Source organism: Daucus carota, chromosome 3 (genome assembly GCF_001625215.2).
Source record: "Daucus carota subsp. sativus chromosome 3, DH1 v3.0, whole genome shotgun sequence".
NCBI lineage: Eukaryota > Viridiplantae > Streptophyta > Magnoliopsida > Apiales > Apiaceae > Daucus > Daucus carota.
This window is the reverse complement of record NC_030383.2, coordinates 54,012,054-54,029,370: the sequence shown is the minus strand read 5'-3', so window position 1 is coordinate 54,029,370 and position 17,317 is coordinate 54,012,054. Positions and strand designations below refer to the sequence as shown.

General features: G+C 34.7%; 3 protein-coding genes and 1 long non-coding RNA gene across 7 annotated transcripts; 3 read left to right on the top strand and 1 right to left on the bottom strand.

Annotated features, from left to right (window-relative positions):
* The first annotated feature begins 1,870 nt into the window (after window positions 1-1,870).
* On the top strand, window positions 1,871-4,401 carry LOC108215363 (L-type lectin-domain containing receptor kinase S.4-like). Its single transcript, XM_017387837.2, has one exon. The coding sequence runs from the start codon at window positions 2,100-2,102 to the stop codon at window positions 4,152-4,154; it is 2,055 nt and encodes a 684-aa protein (XP_017243326.1). The 5' UTR covers window positions 1,871-2,099; the 3' UTR covers window positions 4,155-4,401.
* A 2,361-nt stretch (window positions 4,402-6,762) lies between these two features.
* On the bottom strand, window positions 6,763-7,284 carry LOC108215364 (uncharacterized). The gene has a single exon (XM_064090122.1). It carries the CDS (start codon window positions 7,282-7,284, stop codon window positions 6,763-6,765), a length of 522 nt encoding a protein of 173 aa, XP_063946192.1.
* Window positions 7,285-9,990: 2,706 nt separating this feature from the next.
* On the top strand, window positions 9,991-11,940 carry LOC108213362 (glycerol-3-phosphate acyltransferase 5). The gene is made up of 2 exons (XM_017385150.2): window positions 9,991-10,722; window positions 10,836-11,940. The coding sequence occupies exons 1-2, from the start codon at window positions 10,147-10,149 to the stop codon at window positions 11,772-11,774; spliced, it is 1,515 nt and encodes a 504-aa protein (XP_017240639.1). The 5' UTR covers window positions 9,991-10,146; the 3' UTR covers window positions 11,775-11,940.
* Window positions 11,941-13,938: 1,998 nt separating this feature from the next.
* On the top strand, window positions 13,939-16,307 carry LOC108213619 (uncharacterized). 4 transcript variants are annotated; one of them, XR_010290101.1, is made up of 6 exons: window positions 13,940-14,333; window positions 14,501-14,582; window positions 14,732-14,997; window positions 15,082-15,204; window positions 15,295-15,493; window positions 15,784-16,307. It is a non-coding gene; the product is annotated as an uncharacterized LOC108213619 (long non-coding RNA). The 4 variants fall into 4 exon arrangements; XR_001805326.2 differs by having other exon boundaries at window positions 13,939-14,333; window positions 14,501-14,997; XR_001805327.2 differs by having other exon boundaries at window positions 13,942-14,582.
* The last annotated feature ends 1,010 nt before the right edge of the window (window positions 16,308-17,317 follow it).

The following is a 17,317-nucleotide window of genomic DNA, read 5'->3' as shown; positions in this document are numbered from 1 at the left end:
TGGATTCAAAATTTTAATCAATAAAATGATTATCAAATAGCTACTATAGAATTTAAAAAACATGTATTAGTAGAATATATTAAATAACATTTATAATACGCAAACAATTTGCTCTCTAGTTTATACAAAAAGTATTCAGTTATAGAATGTAAGCATAAAGCAATCACATTACACATGTAATCTACTCTCTATTATAAACAATAATTTATTTTAACATAGAATAAATTTGATAAACTTGATAAATTAGTAATATATTCTACTACATAAGTAATAATACTCCATTATATAAACAATAAAATTTATTCTACTGTATAACAAATTTGATAAACCAATACTATATTCTACTGCAGAAGCAAAAACGCTTTATCTTATAAACAATGAATTTATTCTACTAGAGAACAAGGAAGATGAAAAACAAGATTCCATAATAGAATCAAATAATATATATCTAAATAAAATAATAAATTTATGATATCTTCTAAAATTGCATATATTCTACAATATAATAAATCATGATTCCATAATAGAATCGAATTCATAGTAGAATTTAAGAATATACACAATATACACATAATCAGATTTATTCTATTATAGAACACACAGAAACTATATACAAATATATTCACAAAATCAGATTTATTCTATTGTAGAACAAAAATATATACAAAAATATATGAAATCAAATTTATTCTCATACCTTTTCGTCTTACATAATCTCTGATTCCTTCTATAAATCAACCTAAAACATGAAACAGTGAAAATAAGAGATTTACCTAAGAAACATCTTTGATTAAACATGAATTTAGAAGCTTTATGTTGGAACCCTAATTTGTCACAATGAAAGTTACATCGATTACCTTCTAGTAGCTTCATTTTTGTTCTTCAAAGCTTCGATTTGTTCTTGCAGCAAGCTCGATGCTTGCTCGATTTGTTCTTGGAGAATGAGTTTTCGATCTTCAATTTCGAGAGCTCGGTGCGTTATGTGTATCCTGTGTGTATTCTTCTCGATTGAAATGATGAGCTTATGTTTCTAATTCGTGTTAAATTTACGATAATAACCTTTAATCTTGTTCGTTAATTTGTTTTAAGAAAATCAATGGTTCAGATTGTGGTGTACTACATAACTCCATATAAGCAGCCCTCCCTGGAGTGCCACTCTCTCTCTCTCTCTCTCTCTATATATATATATATATATATATATATATATATATATATATATATATATATATATATATATCATATAATATTTATGTTATACATGAAATTTAGAGAACATCCAGAGAACATCCATGTATGACGGGACATGAGACACTAATCTCCAACACATTTATATAATAAATGTTTAATGTTCTTTATTGATTGAAAAAGAATTTATTGTTAAACAAATATATTTATATACTCTCTTGTCCTCCTAGGTAGTTTAGTTTGGGAGACGAGAGGGAAGGAGAGTTTGACACACATTCTAATGCTCTTTGAAAACATAGCTCCGGAACTTATTTTTTAATTTTGTTTCTTTTGAATAAAATTTTGATATTTGAAATTTTATACACAAAAAGAAAATCTCACAAAATAGTTACGAAAATATGTTATATAAGAAGCTTAAAACACTGGTCTAGCAGTGAAAAAAATTGTAAAAAAATGAGAGGGACGGAAAAAGTAGTCCCTTTTTTCAGAAAAAATTAATGATAATTTAGATGGTCAATATTTTGATGAGGTTGGGCACAGCATATTTAATTGCTCTCTATTTGGTCTGGTAAACTTGATTGCTCTTTTTTGTCAGGTATACTTATCTGGTAAAACAGTCGATTTCTCATATTTACTGTTTCACATGGATATAGATTTATACACAGTTGATCTCCACAGTACATAAACATGTAAGCTGTATCTATCAGGTTGACAACAATTGTTCTAACAAGAGGCCACCACCACAGAAATTGGCGTTACCACCTCCTTTCTCTTCCGACCAGCCAAACTTATTACACACATGTACATAAACTACACCTCTACTTTCACTTAACAAACGTGCCCACCACCACTTCAAAGCCCATATAAAATAAAATCTCTTTCCTTTATTATTCTCTCCAGATCTCATCTCTCTCATGGCCAACCCTCTCTTTATTCTCTTCTTCTTCAGTTTCCTCACAAACCCCTCTCTCTCTCAGCTTGATGACTTCAGTTTCAGTGGATTCAAGCATGTAAGCAACAATATGAGCTTGTCTGGGATATCCCAAATTCAAAATAATGGGATTCTTAGGCTTACAAATCATACATCAAGGCTTCAAGGCCATGCCTTTTACCCAAACCCCATCAAATTCAAGAACTCAAGGACTGGAAAGATGGTGTCTTTTTCTACTGCTTTTGCTTTTGCTATTGTTCCTGAGTATACAAAGCTTGGTGGGCATGGCTTGGCTTTCACAGTGGCTGCTGATAAAGAGCTCAATGGGTCTTTACCAAGTCAGTATTTAGGCCTGCTTAATGCTAATGATAATGGGAATTTTTCTAATCATGTTTTTGCAGTGGAGTTTGATACAGTTCAAGATTTTGAGTTTCATGATATTAATGATAATCACATTGGTGTTGATATTAATAGTTTGGTTTCCAATGTTTCTGTGAATGCTAGTTGTTTTAATAATGGGGGTTCTGTAAAAGAGGAGCTTTATCTTAAGAGTGGGAAGACAATTCAAGCTTGGATTGATTATGATTCCGGGAGAAATGAATTGAATGTTACTCTGTCTTTGACTTCTGTGAAGCCCAAGTTTGCAGTTTTGTCATATAATGTGGACTTGTCTCCAATTTTTCGAGATTATATGTATATAGGCTTTTCTTCATCAACTGGTTTGCTTGCGAGTTCTCATTATGTTTTTGGGTGGAGTTTTAAGATTAATGGGGAGGCCAAGTCCCTTGATCTTTCTGCTCTTCCCTCTTTACCGGGTCCGAAAAAGAATCACACCGCGTTGATTGTAGGTGTTTCTGTATCTGCTGTGGCTTTAGTTGTTCTTGCAGGTGTTTTGGCTTTGTATCTTGTTCATAAGATCAAAAACATGGACGTGATTGAAGATTGGGAGCTTGATGTTGGGCCACATAGGTTTTCTTATAAGGAACTAAAAAAAGCAACTAAGGGGTTTAGAGACAAAGGGCTACTCGGGTTTGGTGGTTTTGGTAGGGTGTACAAAGGAACCCTGCCGAATTCAGGAACCCTTGTGGCGGTTAAGCAAATATCTCATGAATCAAAACAGGGATTAAGAGAGTTTGCATCAGAGATTGCTAGTATTGGCCGTTTAAGGCACAGAAATTTGGTTCAGTTGTTAGGTTGGTGTCGAAAGAAAGGGGATTTATTACTTGTTTATGATTACATGCCTAATGGTAGCTTAGATAGATACATTTATGATGAACCCAAGATGATTCTTACTTGGGAACAGAGGTTTAAGATCATCAAAGGAGTAGCTTCTGGACTGCTATATTTGCACGAAGAATGGGAACAGGCTGTGATCCATAGAGATGTTAAAGCAGCAAATGTGCTGTTAGATGCAGAGTTAAATGGTCGTTTAGGTGATTTTGGACTGGCCAAGCTTTATGAGCATGGCGCAAATCCATCTACAACAAGAGTGGTGGGCACATTAGGTTATCTGGCACCAGAGCTTACACGCACAGGGAAGCCTACTACTAGCTCGGATGTTTTTGCATTTGGGGCCCTATTGCTGGAAGTGGCCTGTGGAAGGAGGCCTATTGAACCGAAAGCACTGCCTGAGGAACTTATTTTAGTAGATTGGGTGTGGGATAGGTGGAAAGAAGGGGGTATTCTAGACGTGGTGGACTCCAGATTAGGAGGTGTATATGATGAGGTAGAGGCTATCATGGTTCTAAAGCTTGGGTTGATGTGCTCTAATAACTCTCCCATGACACGGCCTACTATGAGGCAGGTAGTGATGTTCTTGGAGGGAGAGGTGGCGTTACCTACCGTGTTGGCGCCTCTAGATGAGTATGATAGCAGAAAAGATATTTCATTTCAGTTTGAAGATTATGTTCATTCATACGCAGCATCTTCTTATTTTGAGAAGGTGAGCTCATGGTCATCCATTGGTGATGGGAGTGGTGATGTCGATGTTGAAGCTGGTTCAACTTCGTCCCTCTGTGGCAAGGGGGACAGCAGATAGGCGATAGCCATAGATAATACCTTGGTGCAGCTTTTTAGTATCAGGTTTAGCAGTTTTTGTTTCTTTTTATCTTACATATAATGTCGATGTAATACCTACATCAGATTCATAGCAATGTAAATTAAGTAGGTAATCAAGGTTACCAGAGAATGGGATGATGCTAGTTTTGTGTACAGTTGTTTAGGATATAGAATGTAATACTGCAATATCAAATGATTAGTGGATTTATGATTATTAAAGGAGTCAACTGTCCATCTAATTTTTATTTTTTGTTAATATCTCACGAAATATTGGATTGATAGTTGCGGCATCCTGCAGATTCTTCTCTTAAGAAAAGATTATACAGTACATGGAGATAAAATTTTAAACCTTTGCTATGTTGAATTGTAAAGAGGCTGCATAAAGGTGCTTCAAGAAATTACAGCTAAAAGATTAGGTGCTTCTCTACAGCACAATGTTGGGTACTTCTGACTTGTCCATCTCCATTTGAGGTGGAAAGCTACAGATGACTATAGTGGAAAGCCAACTACAGAGACATGGCTTCAAATCAATCTGGCAGCATTATCATTTGGATTCTATTTCTAAGTGGCTTCATTCAATGTACATTGATCCCTCTGGTATGGACACACAAATCTCATGATGAACTTGATGGTCCTGCAGTATAATCATTTCAGTTTCTGCTTGCATTTTGCTGATAAAAGCAGCACTCATTTGTGGATATATAAACCTCATGGTCAAATAATTCCTAAATTCTTACACCTCATCCTAATAATGTGTTATTTACACTTATTAAACATGTGCTATTTTGTTTATCAAGGTCAAAAGCAAAAAACAATGATAATAATAAAATAATAGAAGAGAACAGTTCTGTCATCTAAGATAGAGCAGAAACCATTTTATCCTGTGAATGACTACCAAGGCTGCCTGAGTTATTGGAGTTCGATTCATATAATCTGAAATTTGACTATACCAGTAGATCTTACATCAAACTCAAATTAGTATGGTGAGGTCGTCAAGCAAACCAGGCCTAAACCTAATTGTTATACTCCCTCCGTCCCCCTGAGTAGTATACATTGGGGGACGGGGACGCGGCACGGACTTTAATGCTCCTGTAAAGTGTAGTTGTGTAATTTATTTTTAAAATTTTCTTTTTCTGAATTAAAGTTTGGATGTTATATTTTTATTCAGAAAAAGAAAATCTCAAAAATAAGTTACCGAACTATGTTTTATAAGAGCATTGAAATGCGTGTCGAGCAGTTGAAAAGAAACGTATACAATTAAATGGGACAGAGGGAGTATACTATATTAGAAATATACCAATTTATATAATTAATTTACAGTAATTTGTACTTTGCTCGAGTTGAGTTTGAGTCGAACTGAGTTGAGTTCAAGTCAAACTCGCTATATTCCGACTTCCGAGTCCGATAAAATTTGGACTCGGTACTTAAAAATTAAAATAAATCTTCAAGTCAAATTTATTATATTCCGAATTAAATCATCCAGAACGAGATTGAGTGTAATGAATCTTGATGGCGTCGGATATCAACTTCTTAAAATTTATGACTCAGTTGAATTCGAGCTCTGAAATTATCTAGAACTGAACACAACCTGGAGCAGAAGTCAAACAGTTTGTTAAAACAAAATTAGTTGGGACTGAATGACGGCAAAGTTGAACAAATCTCAACCTTTGTCAGCAGCTGAAAGCTATACAAATTTGTTGCGAAATCGTGCATATCTTCTGTCTGTGAGACTGTGACAGACTTTTTTAAGGTGTAAACAATCAAGTTCACAATGCAATACTGCATATTCACAAGACAAGGTCAATTGAGTGTTTAATCTTGTCAGTTTCAATTTGTCAATCTTCTCCCAAGTGATTATTCAGTTTGGCTTACAGTATCTTTAGACTATAACAAACTTACCAGCTCCATATGTTGACTGCAATCCCTCTGAAGCAACAAATTTAGTTTCCGAGAATGCGTTCATAAAATGACAATTCCAGTTAAAGTGTGATGAGTATTCTGTGTCATCAAATTGCACATCTTTGCAGTAAGACGATACAAAGACAATTTTAGCGTGAAAAATATACCAATGCCATGGCAAGGCATGACAGGCTGACTGGCTGAGAGAACTAGCTGACACTAGTCCGAAATTGAACTTCTAAAATTTCATTTCGTAGATTATCTATGAGAATTCCTAACAGGGGCCTATATAAACGAGAAAATTAAGCCCTGCAGTAGAAGGTTCAGTGGTTTTGTAAGAGAACATACCTATTGCAGAAACCTTGTGCATCAATTAGAACGCTTATGCTGGTTGATGAGTTAAAATATCCGAGGGAACTGTAATTATCAGGCTGTGTAATCCAACCAGCTGAAACACAAAGGCGAAAATAAGTTGCAAAATCCTGGATTTTTTTATTTTCGTTTCAGCACAATCAGGAATGTTTAAGAAACAAATTCCAGACGAAAACTCAAGGCCACATCTGTAATCATCTGCGATTGCATTTACTGGATATGCACAATAACAAATGTTTAAGAACCTGTGGTTCTCCAGGCAAGCAAATTCCATAACTACATAATAAATAATTCCTTGAAAAATGTTGATGTCAGATTCAAAATCCATCTTCACCATCTCCTATCAAATTACATATATCAGAACACTCCACTAAACAGTACTGACGGCTCCGGAAACCTTTCCTGAAAACCACCACTGGCCCCTTCAAACTAGGACTTTTTAAGGCATCACCCCTATGAAGACAAGCATTCACACACCTGACAGTGCAAGACTCTGCTTTCTTCGACTTTGGTCTCTGAATCCTAGGCTTTTTGCAGTCCTTGTCAGACTCACATTCGCCCGACAACATATCAGGTATGTTCAAAAAGGTCTCCACATCCTGTTGTGCTTGGATGTCGGCTGCATTAGCATCAACCACATATATTAAAACCGATGCCGCTGCTGCAACTGCAGTTGTTGCTAGTAAGGCATGAGTGCTGGTTTTGAGAGCTAGCCGAATGAAAAAATTTCGACTGCTGTTGTTAGCAGACTGAGCATTGACACTAAACATAAGCTTCTGGTTATAAAATATAGTTGCACATCTTGTCACACTAGTTGAAACTGCACCATAAACCACCATTCTATCTTCACAAGAATTGTTTGACTATACTAACATTTGCCATAAAGATGAGGGCCTTACTTGATTTGTCATAGTGGAATATACAGAATCTTGATTTAAGCTGGTTTCTTGAAGGTTTTGCTAGTAGTTTAGATTTTAGAGCAGATCTAATATTCACAAATAAGCATTATCTTAACATTGAATGGTCTAGTTGAGTCCAAGTATGCAAATGCAAATGCAAGTTTATTTGTGGTCCAAAGTAAAGGAGGAACTACAACAAAGAACATTTGAGTGGACAGAAGCAGGATATTAACTTCATTCTCTTTTGGTTTTTCATTCATGTTTTTATGGTTTATTGTGGAAGTCTGCAAGTTCTTGGACTTGAAATATAGGTTTCAACCAATCTGATGAAACAAAACTTGGGCCTAGAGCACATTTATTTTGAAAGAGAGCCTATACTACATCAATGATCAATTATAGGCATTTTCAATATTTCAAATTTATTTACCATATTAAACAATTTAATTGCACAATGAAGGAATGATTATGGCGACACTCATATTCGGTTTCAAATTTTTCCTGAAATTTTTAGATATCATTAAATATTGAATAATAACGATATATGGAATTTAATTGAAATTCACGAATGCCAGTCTCGATTATTTTTGTTCGAACCGGTCACGAACCTAGCTTAATAAATTCCAGAGCGGTACAAGAAGAATTTGAAGAGGATCTCGAATAAGTACTTCAAACCAGCTTTTAACTTTAAATTTGAAAAATATATGAGAAAATAGTGTTCGAGTGGTGACTCTTTAAACTATTTCTCCTTTTAAAGAGTATTTAGGTGCTTTTATTTATTATCATTAAATATGCTCCTTCCATTCCAATTTAAATGAGCCTTTTGCTCATTTCACACATATAACATATTAAGAAATATTAAATGATTGTTTTTTTCCATCCATGGTCATATTTATTGTGTTGACTTTCTATATTATTAGCTACTACTAGATGATATACATTAGAAATGATATATAATAAAGGATAAGAATGGAAGATTATTGATAAATGTGCATTGAAAAGATAGAGTATCAATTATTTTGAGATAAAATTTTTCTCAAAAAGATCGTCTAATATAAGATGGAGGGAGTAATATTTATTTCTCTTTGATTCTATTTATTTCTCTTCATTTCATTTCCAACTTTTTCCTAAATCAATCAGAAAGTGCATATAATAAATGAACTAGTAAATTAGAAAGCCTGCATAATTTGGCAGTGAAGAATATGCATGGCATGATCATACTTATACTTATATATAAATACCTGCAAGGTTTTGCAGAGAATGATGTGCATGTGATCTGTCGGCTATGAAATTAACAAACACAGCAGACACGATTCGAGTGTATATATTTTTTTAGCTGCCTAAGTTATGATCATAAGAAAGAGGTACCAAATAATTCAACGATTTATCATGGTGAAAATTGGAAATTGATTTTAGTAGATAGTACTTCTTTAGATGCTAAGTATTGTTAAGAACTCTGCAATTAGTTGCCAGTACTCATTAAATCTGGCCCCAGAACATTTATTTAATGTTACATGTAAATGCATAAAAACTTCATAGTTTTTGTGAATGACCAGCCGAAATGGGTAAAAAAATTTATTCGGTTTTTGAAGAGGGAAGAGCAACCGAAATTGAAGAGTTCTCGTTTGATTTTAAGTTAGGCTTCCAATTCGTACCAAGACTAGACAACTCTTTCTTTGAATTCATCTTGTGAGATTGTTTAGAACTTTTTAAGGACTTGATGTCCCATTACATGTATTTTGTGATCAGATGATCAGCGAATTAAGCGACTCATTTGATAGTAAAAACAGCTAGTTCTAAAACTTCGTGAGGAGTGGTTCCGAAAGTCTTCCTTCTTTGAGGAATTAAGATGTACTTGATCAAGATTTGAATTATTAATAATATTTGTTTTTTTTCCTGATTAAAAAAAAGATTGTCTTCATAAAAAAAATAAATACACTTTCTTTTTGTTTTCTTCAGAATTCTTATAGAATATTTATACATAAGATTTTGTTGTGAAATATTTACTGTTATTAAACATGAGTCGTGACGTAGAATACAAATGAGGAACTCTTCGAATTGACGATTATAACTGCATATTGTGCTTGACAAGTGTGTCTCCCGAATCGAATAAGAATATCCTAGAAGAGAGGAGAAGATTGGGCCAAGGAAAGACCAAAAGGAGTACAAGTTATAAAGTAAATAAAAAAAATGCTACAGACTAACGGAAACGAGTCACTTTAATGTATATACTATAGGCACCCACACAAGTTTCTAACCTACTCTCAACTTTTCTTTTCTTGCAAGCTTCTAGTTTGATTCGATGGAAAATCCAAAATTAGAAAGAACCCTCACCATTTTTTAATACGTGAACAAATCAATCATCTCGAAATGCCGAGGCTCCTTATGACAATGTTGTTAAGTAACCTAACACAGGTACTTATATTGTCACTTAAGACGACACAAAGTACAATATATTTTTCAATGTTTGGTGGGACCGCTTTGATATCTACATATTTGACGAAAGTAGGGTGATCAAATATTTGCGTGCTAGAGTTATCGTGGCGTATAATCCCACCGTTTTAGATATGGAGATCATCTACTCGCAAGAATAAAGACCACAAGTGAAATTTATAGTATAAATATGAAACCTAATATGTCTACTGAAGTAGTTGTAAACTGTTTAACTGCCTTGCTCATTCATGAGACAACAGTCAATACTACCTTCATCTTCCATTGCTAATTTAGATTTCTTAAAACTCGAAAAATTCTGAACTCTTAGTGCTAGTTTCTTTGAAAGAAAAGGATACAAGAATTGATCATCAAATGACAGAGAAAAGGCTAGAGAAAAATTTAAATGAATCCCTTGTGGTTTCGGAGTTGGAAGGAACTCTTTTGAAGGACAAAGATCCTTTCTCGTACTTCATGTTAGTCGCGTTCGAAGCCTCCGGGCTCATTCGGTTTGTGATCTTGTTATGTTTTTGGCCTGTTATTTGGTTGTTAGATGTGTGCGGGAAGCGTGATTACGGGCTGAAAATAGCGATATTTGTGGCCACGGTGGGGCTTCGTGTATCGGAGATTGAATCGGTGGCTAGAGCCGTTTTGCCCAAGTTTTACTTGGATGATCTTGATATGGAGGCTTGGAGGGTGTTTAGCTCGTATGACAAGAGAGTTCTTGTGACTAAAACGCCTAAGGTTATGGTAGAAAGGTTCCTGAAGGAGCATTTGTATGCGGATGAAGTGATTGGGACTGATCTTGCGGTGAACAGGTTCGGGTTCGCCACGGGGTTCGTCAAGGATGATCTTGGCTCTATAGCTCAATCTGTTTCCACGTATTTTGAGAATCAACAACCTTCTCTAGGGCTGGGAAGCCCTGGTTCTCAATTTTTATCCATATGCAAGGTTAGCTAAAATACGTTTACGTACTTTTTTTAAAATTAAGTGACTTATTTTTGAAAGATAAGATCAGTTATACGGGTCAATGATAGACTCATATGAGATTAATGTGCATGCAGGAACAATGTCATCCGCCATTCACACGCGACAACAAGCAAATCCACGACCACCACATCCGACCACTACCCGTGATCTTCCACGACGGACGCCTAGTGAAGCGTCCGACACCATTCACCTCGCTACTAATCATCTTATGGATTCCAATAGGCATTATGCTTGCAATAATCCGGATCCTCATGGGCATGGTTTTGCCAATGTGGGCTATTCCCTACATGTCACAACTATTCGGTGGCAGTGTTGTTGTCAAAGGAAAGCCGCCACCTCCACCCTCTCGCTCAAACTCCGGTGTCCTATTCGTCTGCACTCACCGAACCCTAATGGACCCTGTCGTCCTCTCCACTGTCCTTCGTCGTAGAATCCCCGCTGTCACGTACTCCATTTCAAGATTATCTGAAATCTTGTCACCAATTCCAACCGTCCGATTAACAAGAATTCGCCATGTAGATGCCGAAAAAATTAAACAAGAATTATCACACGGTGACCTAGTCGTTTGCCCCGAAGGAACAACTTGTAGGGAACCCTTCTTGCTAAGATTCAGTGCACTTTTTGCCGAATTAACAGACCGAATCGTCCCTGTGGCCATGAACTACAGGGTAGGATTTTTTCATGCAACCACAGCTAGGGGTTGGAAAGGATTGGACCCAATTTTTTTCTTCATGAACCCTAGGCCGATTTATGAGGTCACGTTCCTAAACCAGTTGCCTGCAGAGGCTACATGCTCTTCGGGTAAAAGCCCACACGACGTCGCGAATTATGTGCAGAGAATCCTGGCTGCAACCTTAGGGTTCGAATGTACGAACTTTACAAGGAAGGATAAGTACAGAGTGCTTGCTGGAAATGATGGAATTGTTTCCTACACTTCGATAACAGATAGTGCAAAGAACTTGGGAAGAACTGTGAAGCAAGTTGTGGGATCTTTTAAGCCTTTTATCAAATAAAAGAACTCTTATATCATAGGGTTTTTTCTATATATAACTATTTTCATCTTTGTATGATATTTTTTCTCAATTGTGTTTGGCTTGATCTGGTAGCGCTAATGTAAGTTTTGCTTGTATTCTTTCCTTCTTTGGTTTGTTGATATGAAGTACATTTTTCGAACATAAACATATTTTCTTCCTTAGAGCTTTTGAGATCCGACAAGATGTTACTCTGAAAAGTATTGTACATATATCATTTTTAAAATATAGACAATCAATAAAGTCAATATCATTATTATTAAATGTCGGGTATGACAAATTTTACGTAATATCTAATTTGATCAATTATGTATAATTAATCTGGTTGGAGATGCATCACAATAATAATTTTTTTGTAAACTTTTTTACAAACGATATCTATAAAGTAAAACTTATAAGTTAGAAGCTGGTTTTTAAAACTCTTCCTGAGACGATATCAAGATGGTTTGCTTAATATTAAGAATTTTTTTTCATCATATGTAAATGCAACTAGAGCTCTCTACTTTATTCAAAAAAAAAAAAAAAAAAAAAAGCCTAGAGCTCTCTACTGCGGTGTTAGAAGTTAGAACTCATGTCTGATCTGTTTGGCCAGTTTTTAGACAAGTGAAGATTTTAAACCGAAGTCCCGTTTTGGGCCTAAAGTCGGATTTCAGGCTATTTGGTTTGCTTCAAGCAAATAAGAGACATTCTTAAAAAACAATTTATAATAATTTTTGTACCTAACAAATTGTGAATATCAAAAAACATATTACTACACAAAAAAATAGAGTTAATTGCATATCGCACCCCAAAACGATATTATACCCATATTTTGAGAAACTCAACTCGCACCCCTTATTTTTACATTTCAAGAACGATACGCACCCCCTCCGTTAAATTCCGTTAACTTCCATTAAAATACACTCTCTGTCTCAATTTACATGTCCCTTTTGCTTTTCGAGGAGTCAAATTGACTAATTTTTGACCAAATATTTGAAAATATTTATTTATTATTTTAGAAAATAGAAAGTTACATATTAAAATAGACTAGATTTACTTTTTGATGATATTTTTTAAATTTTTGTTTAATTAAGTTATGCCCAAGTCAAAATGATTTTACATATCAAATGATTTTAAATTTTTAGTGATATGTGTATTAAGTACTTAAAATATACACTATATTAAATATAAAAAATAAATATTATGTGATATTTATTATAAATATATACATTTTTATTAAACAAAAATTTGATATGTAAAATCATTTTGAATTGGGGATAGCTTAATTAAACAAAAATATCATCAAAAAAGTAAAGCTAGTCTATTTTAATTGTAACTTTCTATTTCCTAAAATAATAAATAAATATTTTTTAATAGTTGATCAAAAATTAGTCAATTTGACTCCTCGAAAAGCAAAAGAGACATGTAAATTGAGACGGAGGGAGTATTTTAACGGAATTTAACGGAGGGGGTGCGTATCGTTCTTGAAATGTAAATATAGGGGGTGCGAGTTGAGTTTCTCAAAGTATGAGTACAATATCGTTTTTGAACGATAGTTAAGGGGTGCGATATGCAATTATCTCAAAAAATTACTTAATATAAGTTCTCACCTTATAAAATTAAGCACTTGTTTTAAATTAAGTCAAACGCTTCAAATTTAATTATATGAAGTAATTTTTCTCTTTTCTTCTAATACTTCCTCCATCTCAATTTGAGTGAGCTAGTTTGATTTTGATGGAGATTAAGAAAAAAATAAAGAGTTAATTTAATTGAAAAGTAAGTAAAACGGAGTACCTATAAAAATTTGTAGATCTGGGTCGGACTGGGACAGAGAATGCCATCCTTGAGTAAGGCGGGTGTCAGCAACATGTCATGCGTGCACAAGTGGCTTTTGTTCTTGCACAAAAAGAAATGCAATCGACCTGCTATTCAAAACCCGAAAGTTTGTCAAAAAATGTGAACTGTAATGGTGGATAAGAATTGTAAGGCTCGAGCTGTTACGGTTTTTCCATTGTGATTTTGACTTTTTCTGACAAAACAAATTTTGGCGCAAGCAAGTTAGCCCCGACATTGTGTTGTTTGTTAAACCTATAACACACGTTGCTTGTGGCCGTACTTCATGCATGTAGATTAGTCAAATCAACATATTCTAAATTTATGCTAGCATTGAGTTTCTTTCGGCCCTTCCAAAAGACCGATCTTACCCTTCCTTCTCTTTACAGCTTTACTTACAGTTAGACTACATGTGTATTTTAGACATTTTACTTATCCTTGGATCATCCACCTACAAACGGGTAGAACCCATATCTATTTCAGTTCTTTTTAGTGCTTGGGTTGGATTATCCGTGACCATACGGGTTATAACAGTTTTAAAAAAGCACGTAACTTTCATCTTATTTTTCTCCAACTGCCACCTTTCACGCACAACACTATTATCTTCTCTATCAGTTTGAAATTCAAATTCCTTGATTCGTGGAGGCTTGATTTGATACCTTCCAATCGTAGCCTTGGTTGCAACACTTTCCGGTGGCGTCCTTGCCGGCTTCTTCATCAACATGTCCGGTTGGTTATTTGCCTTCCACAGTTCACATTTATGTCATCTTCCTTCACGCACTGATGATCTCAACGTCCACTCCGTCTTTTGTCTCCTTCCGGGAGTAATGGTTAGTCTACTGCATACGATCTTCATTATCTTCTAATAATGTTATCTGTTTGTTCTTTGTTGTCAGAAAAACGTCGGCCTGAGCAACGGTGACGTGCAGATCAGAGGCACAATTTCAGAAAACTCGAATTCCAACATTCGAACATCAGGTTTTACGATCAATCTTTCTTGGCTTCACATTCTATGATGTGTCTCATTGGAGCATCATGCAGGTTATGTATTTGATTAATGAGTATATACGTTTAAACTGTGATGCCAATTTATTGTGTTTTGGAAATCTGCACGGCGTGTATAACAGGATTGTCTAGCCTTAACACACCTTCTCTGTATAAAGCTCATTCCCAATATGCTTTCAGTAGCGGTCTATCGTCATCGCCAAGTCACGTGAACATCTGGTGTTTTAGATTGTTAACTCCATGTTTATGGTTGATGTTCAAATTGGTGCATGGTTGCGTAACCCGATCCTCTGTCCATTGTATTGAATAGGATATGAAAGCATAGTCACGGATGAAGGCTCATTTTTGACTCCTCCGCAGTGGAAGCTACGTGCTCTACAATCTTCAGGTTTGTCTACATTGCCTGTTATTATGTTATCATGGTTCGCGTTTATATTACAGTGACATACAAACTACAATAATATTATGTCAGGAAATACCTATAACAGACCTCTCTCTGGGTAGGATTTTGGAACAAAGAGCAAGTAAAATTAATAAGCAGCATTCCCTTCCCTCAAGTACGCACGTAGAGACATATAGCAACATACTCCATCAGGTTGTAAAGCATGTATATTGTTCATTCATCGTTTAACAAATGAAATGTACATGAGTTCTAATGGGAATTTTTGTTTGTGCTCCATTGTAGATGTATGCTCTTCTGGTAGATCATTCCAGCTGCATGATCATCTCGCACCCAGGAATGGCGTGGCGACGGGGTCCTACCACATTTCCTGCAAAGATAGAAGGCTTGCCACATTTCTTGGTGACTTGAAGTACGCTTACAGCTTTGGTCACAATCCGACGAGACTTGCTTCTGCACTTTCTTGCAGCATGGATCTAACTTGGTAATAAAATTTTATGCTATTTCTCACCATTCCCAGTCACTTTTGTAGTCTATCCATCCATCCCTAAAACACATGTTCATTGTATTTAATTCAGTTTATTTTATATCTGATGGTTGGTGAAAACTTCCTTAAGATCCCGTAGTGTATCATGGCCATCACCGGAAGAGTCCTTTCTCTTGTGTTTTTTTTTACCTCTCCTTATCTTGCTCTTGCTTTTTCCTTTTATAATATGATGGAGATGAGTCATCTCCCTCTTTTCAGGGGCAAGTGACAAGTGTTTATGTTTGTAGATGTAGAGTAGGTGATGAGGGAAGACTAGGATTACAGGTGGCAAGCATTCCGGAAAATCTGGGATGACTAAGTGGAAGCAGGTGACGAAGAGGTGATGAGGGAGTGACGTGGCTGCCGTAGGGATATGGGGTTACGGCTGGAGTTGAGAGGAGTGAGCTTCCGGGAGGAACTGTAGGGAGGTCTGCTACAGGGAGGGAAACCATGCAGGGTAGTACGCCGTAGGGCATAAGGTATGGAGGGTTGTAAGACATATTGGAACGTACTTGCTATCACCCATAGTAGCTTCTTTTGTTGCTCTGGTCCTAGGATTTTCAAGTTGGTGCGTGGCATACTTACGGCATCATTGTACAGGGGTGCTAACGGCTTTTTCGCAGGCTGTATGGATATATAGCCGTAGCCATGACAGTTTTATAGGTTATCAATATCATTGATGGGAGCAGGTTTTCTGTTGAATGATATATCCAGACCGACCCATTTTTATAATATAGTCCATAAGGTTTTTAAAGGAAAGAATTTTAAAGTATTCAGATGAGTATAAGCTCTGTTCTTTTCGTTGATGTTGAAGTAGTCCGAGTTCGAGCATCAGCCTGCAACAGATAATACTATTTGTAGATTGATATTTTCATGTTCACGTTTTCTTAATGCACGATTTGTTAGTTCTATTCATCATAAATATAATTGAATTATATTTTTCATATAATGAAAATAAATAATTTTAAATTTATAAATATAATTGAATTATTATCAATTAAAGGAAAAATTTGTAATTTATTGCATTAAGTTATTCAATAATTTTGAATACAATACATTTTTAATATTGAAGTGCCTTTAATATTTGAAAATATAAGTAACATAATTTTATATGATATTTTGATGATAAAGTTTGAGAATTATTATGACTTTACTATGTTTCTCTACTTAGTATTTTCAATCCAATATATTTTACCAAAATAATATCAATAATGTGTGATTATTTAAATTTTTAATATCGAGTATAAGTTATAATTTAATACTTGAACATATATAAGATAGCCAAATATTAAAATTATTTTTCATAATAATTATTAATTTGTAGATTCATTATTTTATTTTCATATAAGAGCTAAAAAATGTGATACTTAAGTTATTTTTGATAATACTTCAACTCTATTGACGTTCTGGAATTTTGATGAAGCATGTAGGTCTTAGAAAATGAAAAATTCTCAACTTTGATACACACATTCATTAGTTAAAACATAGATTATATATTATTTCAATAAAAAAATAGCTTAATTAAAATTGAATCGCGTTGTATAGGATATGCGAGATGTTGCTAACAAGATGGTGAGAAATCACTTATGATATATTTAACTAATAAATAAATTATTTATTTATATTTGGGAAAAATTTATGTTCCGTATTTTATATAATTTTAGTTTCTGTTTTTAAAATTTATATCTATAATATGTAAATAAATATATTTTTTATTTAAAATACTTACAACTTATTTTATATAAAAAACATAAATAAAAAAACAAACATGTCATGAAAATA

What these genes read in the sequence shown, in the direction of transcription:
- LOC108215363 (XM_017387837.2), top strand. Translation starts at nt 2,100, where the DNA reads ATGGCCAACCCTCTCTTTATTCTCTTCTTCTTCAGTTTCCTCACAAAC.
- LOC108215364 (XM_064090122.1), bottom strand. Translation starts at nt 7,284, where the DNA reads ATGGTGGTTTATGGTGCAGTTTCAACTAGTGTGACAAGATGTGCAACT.
- LOC108213362 (XM_017385150.2), top strand. Translation starts at nt 10,147, where the DNA reads ATGACAGAGAAAAGGCTAGAGAAAAATTTAAATGAATCCCTTGTGGTT. An exon ending in AATTTTTATCCATATGCAAG is followed by an intron (nt 10,723 to 10,835) that starts GTTAGCTAAAAT and finishes ATGTGCATGCAG; the next exon opens with GAACAATGTCATCCGCCATT.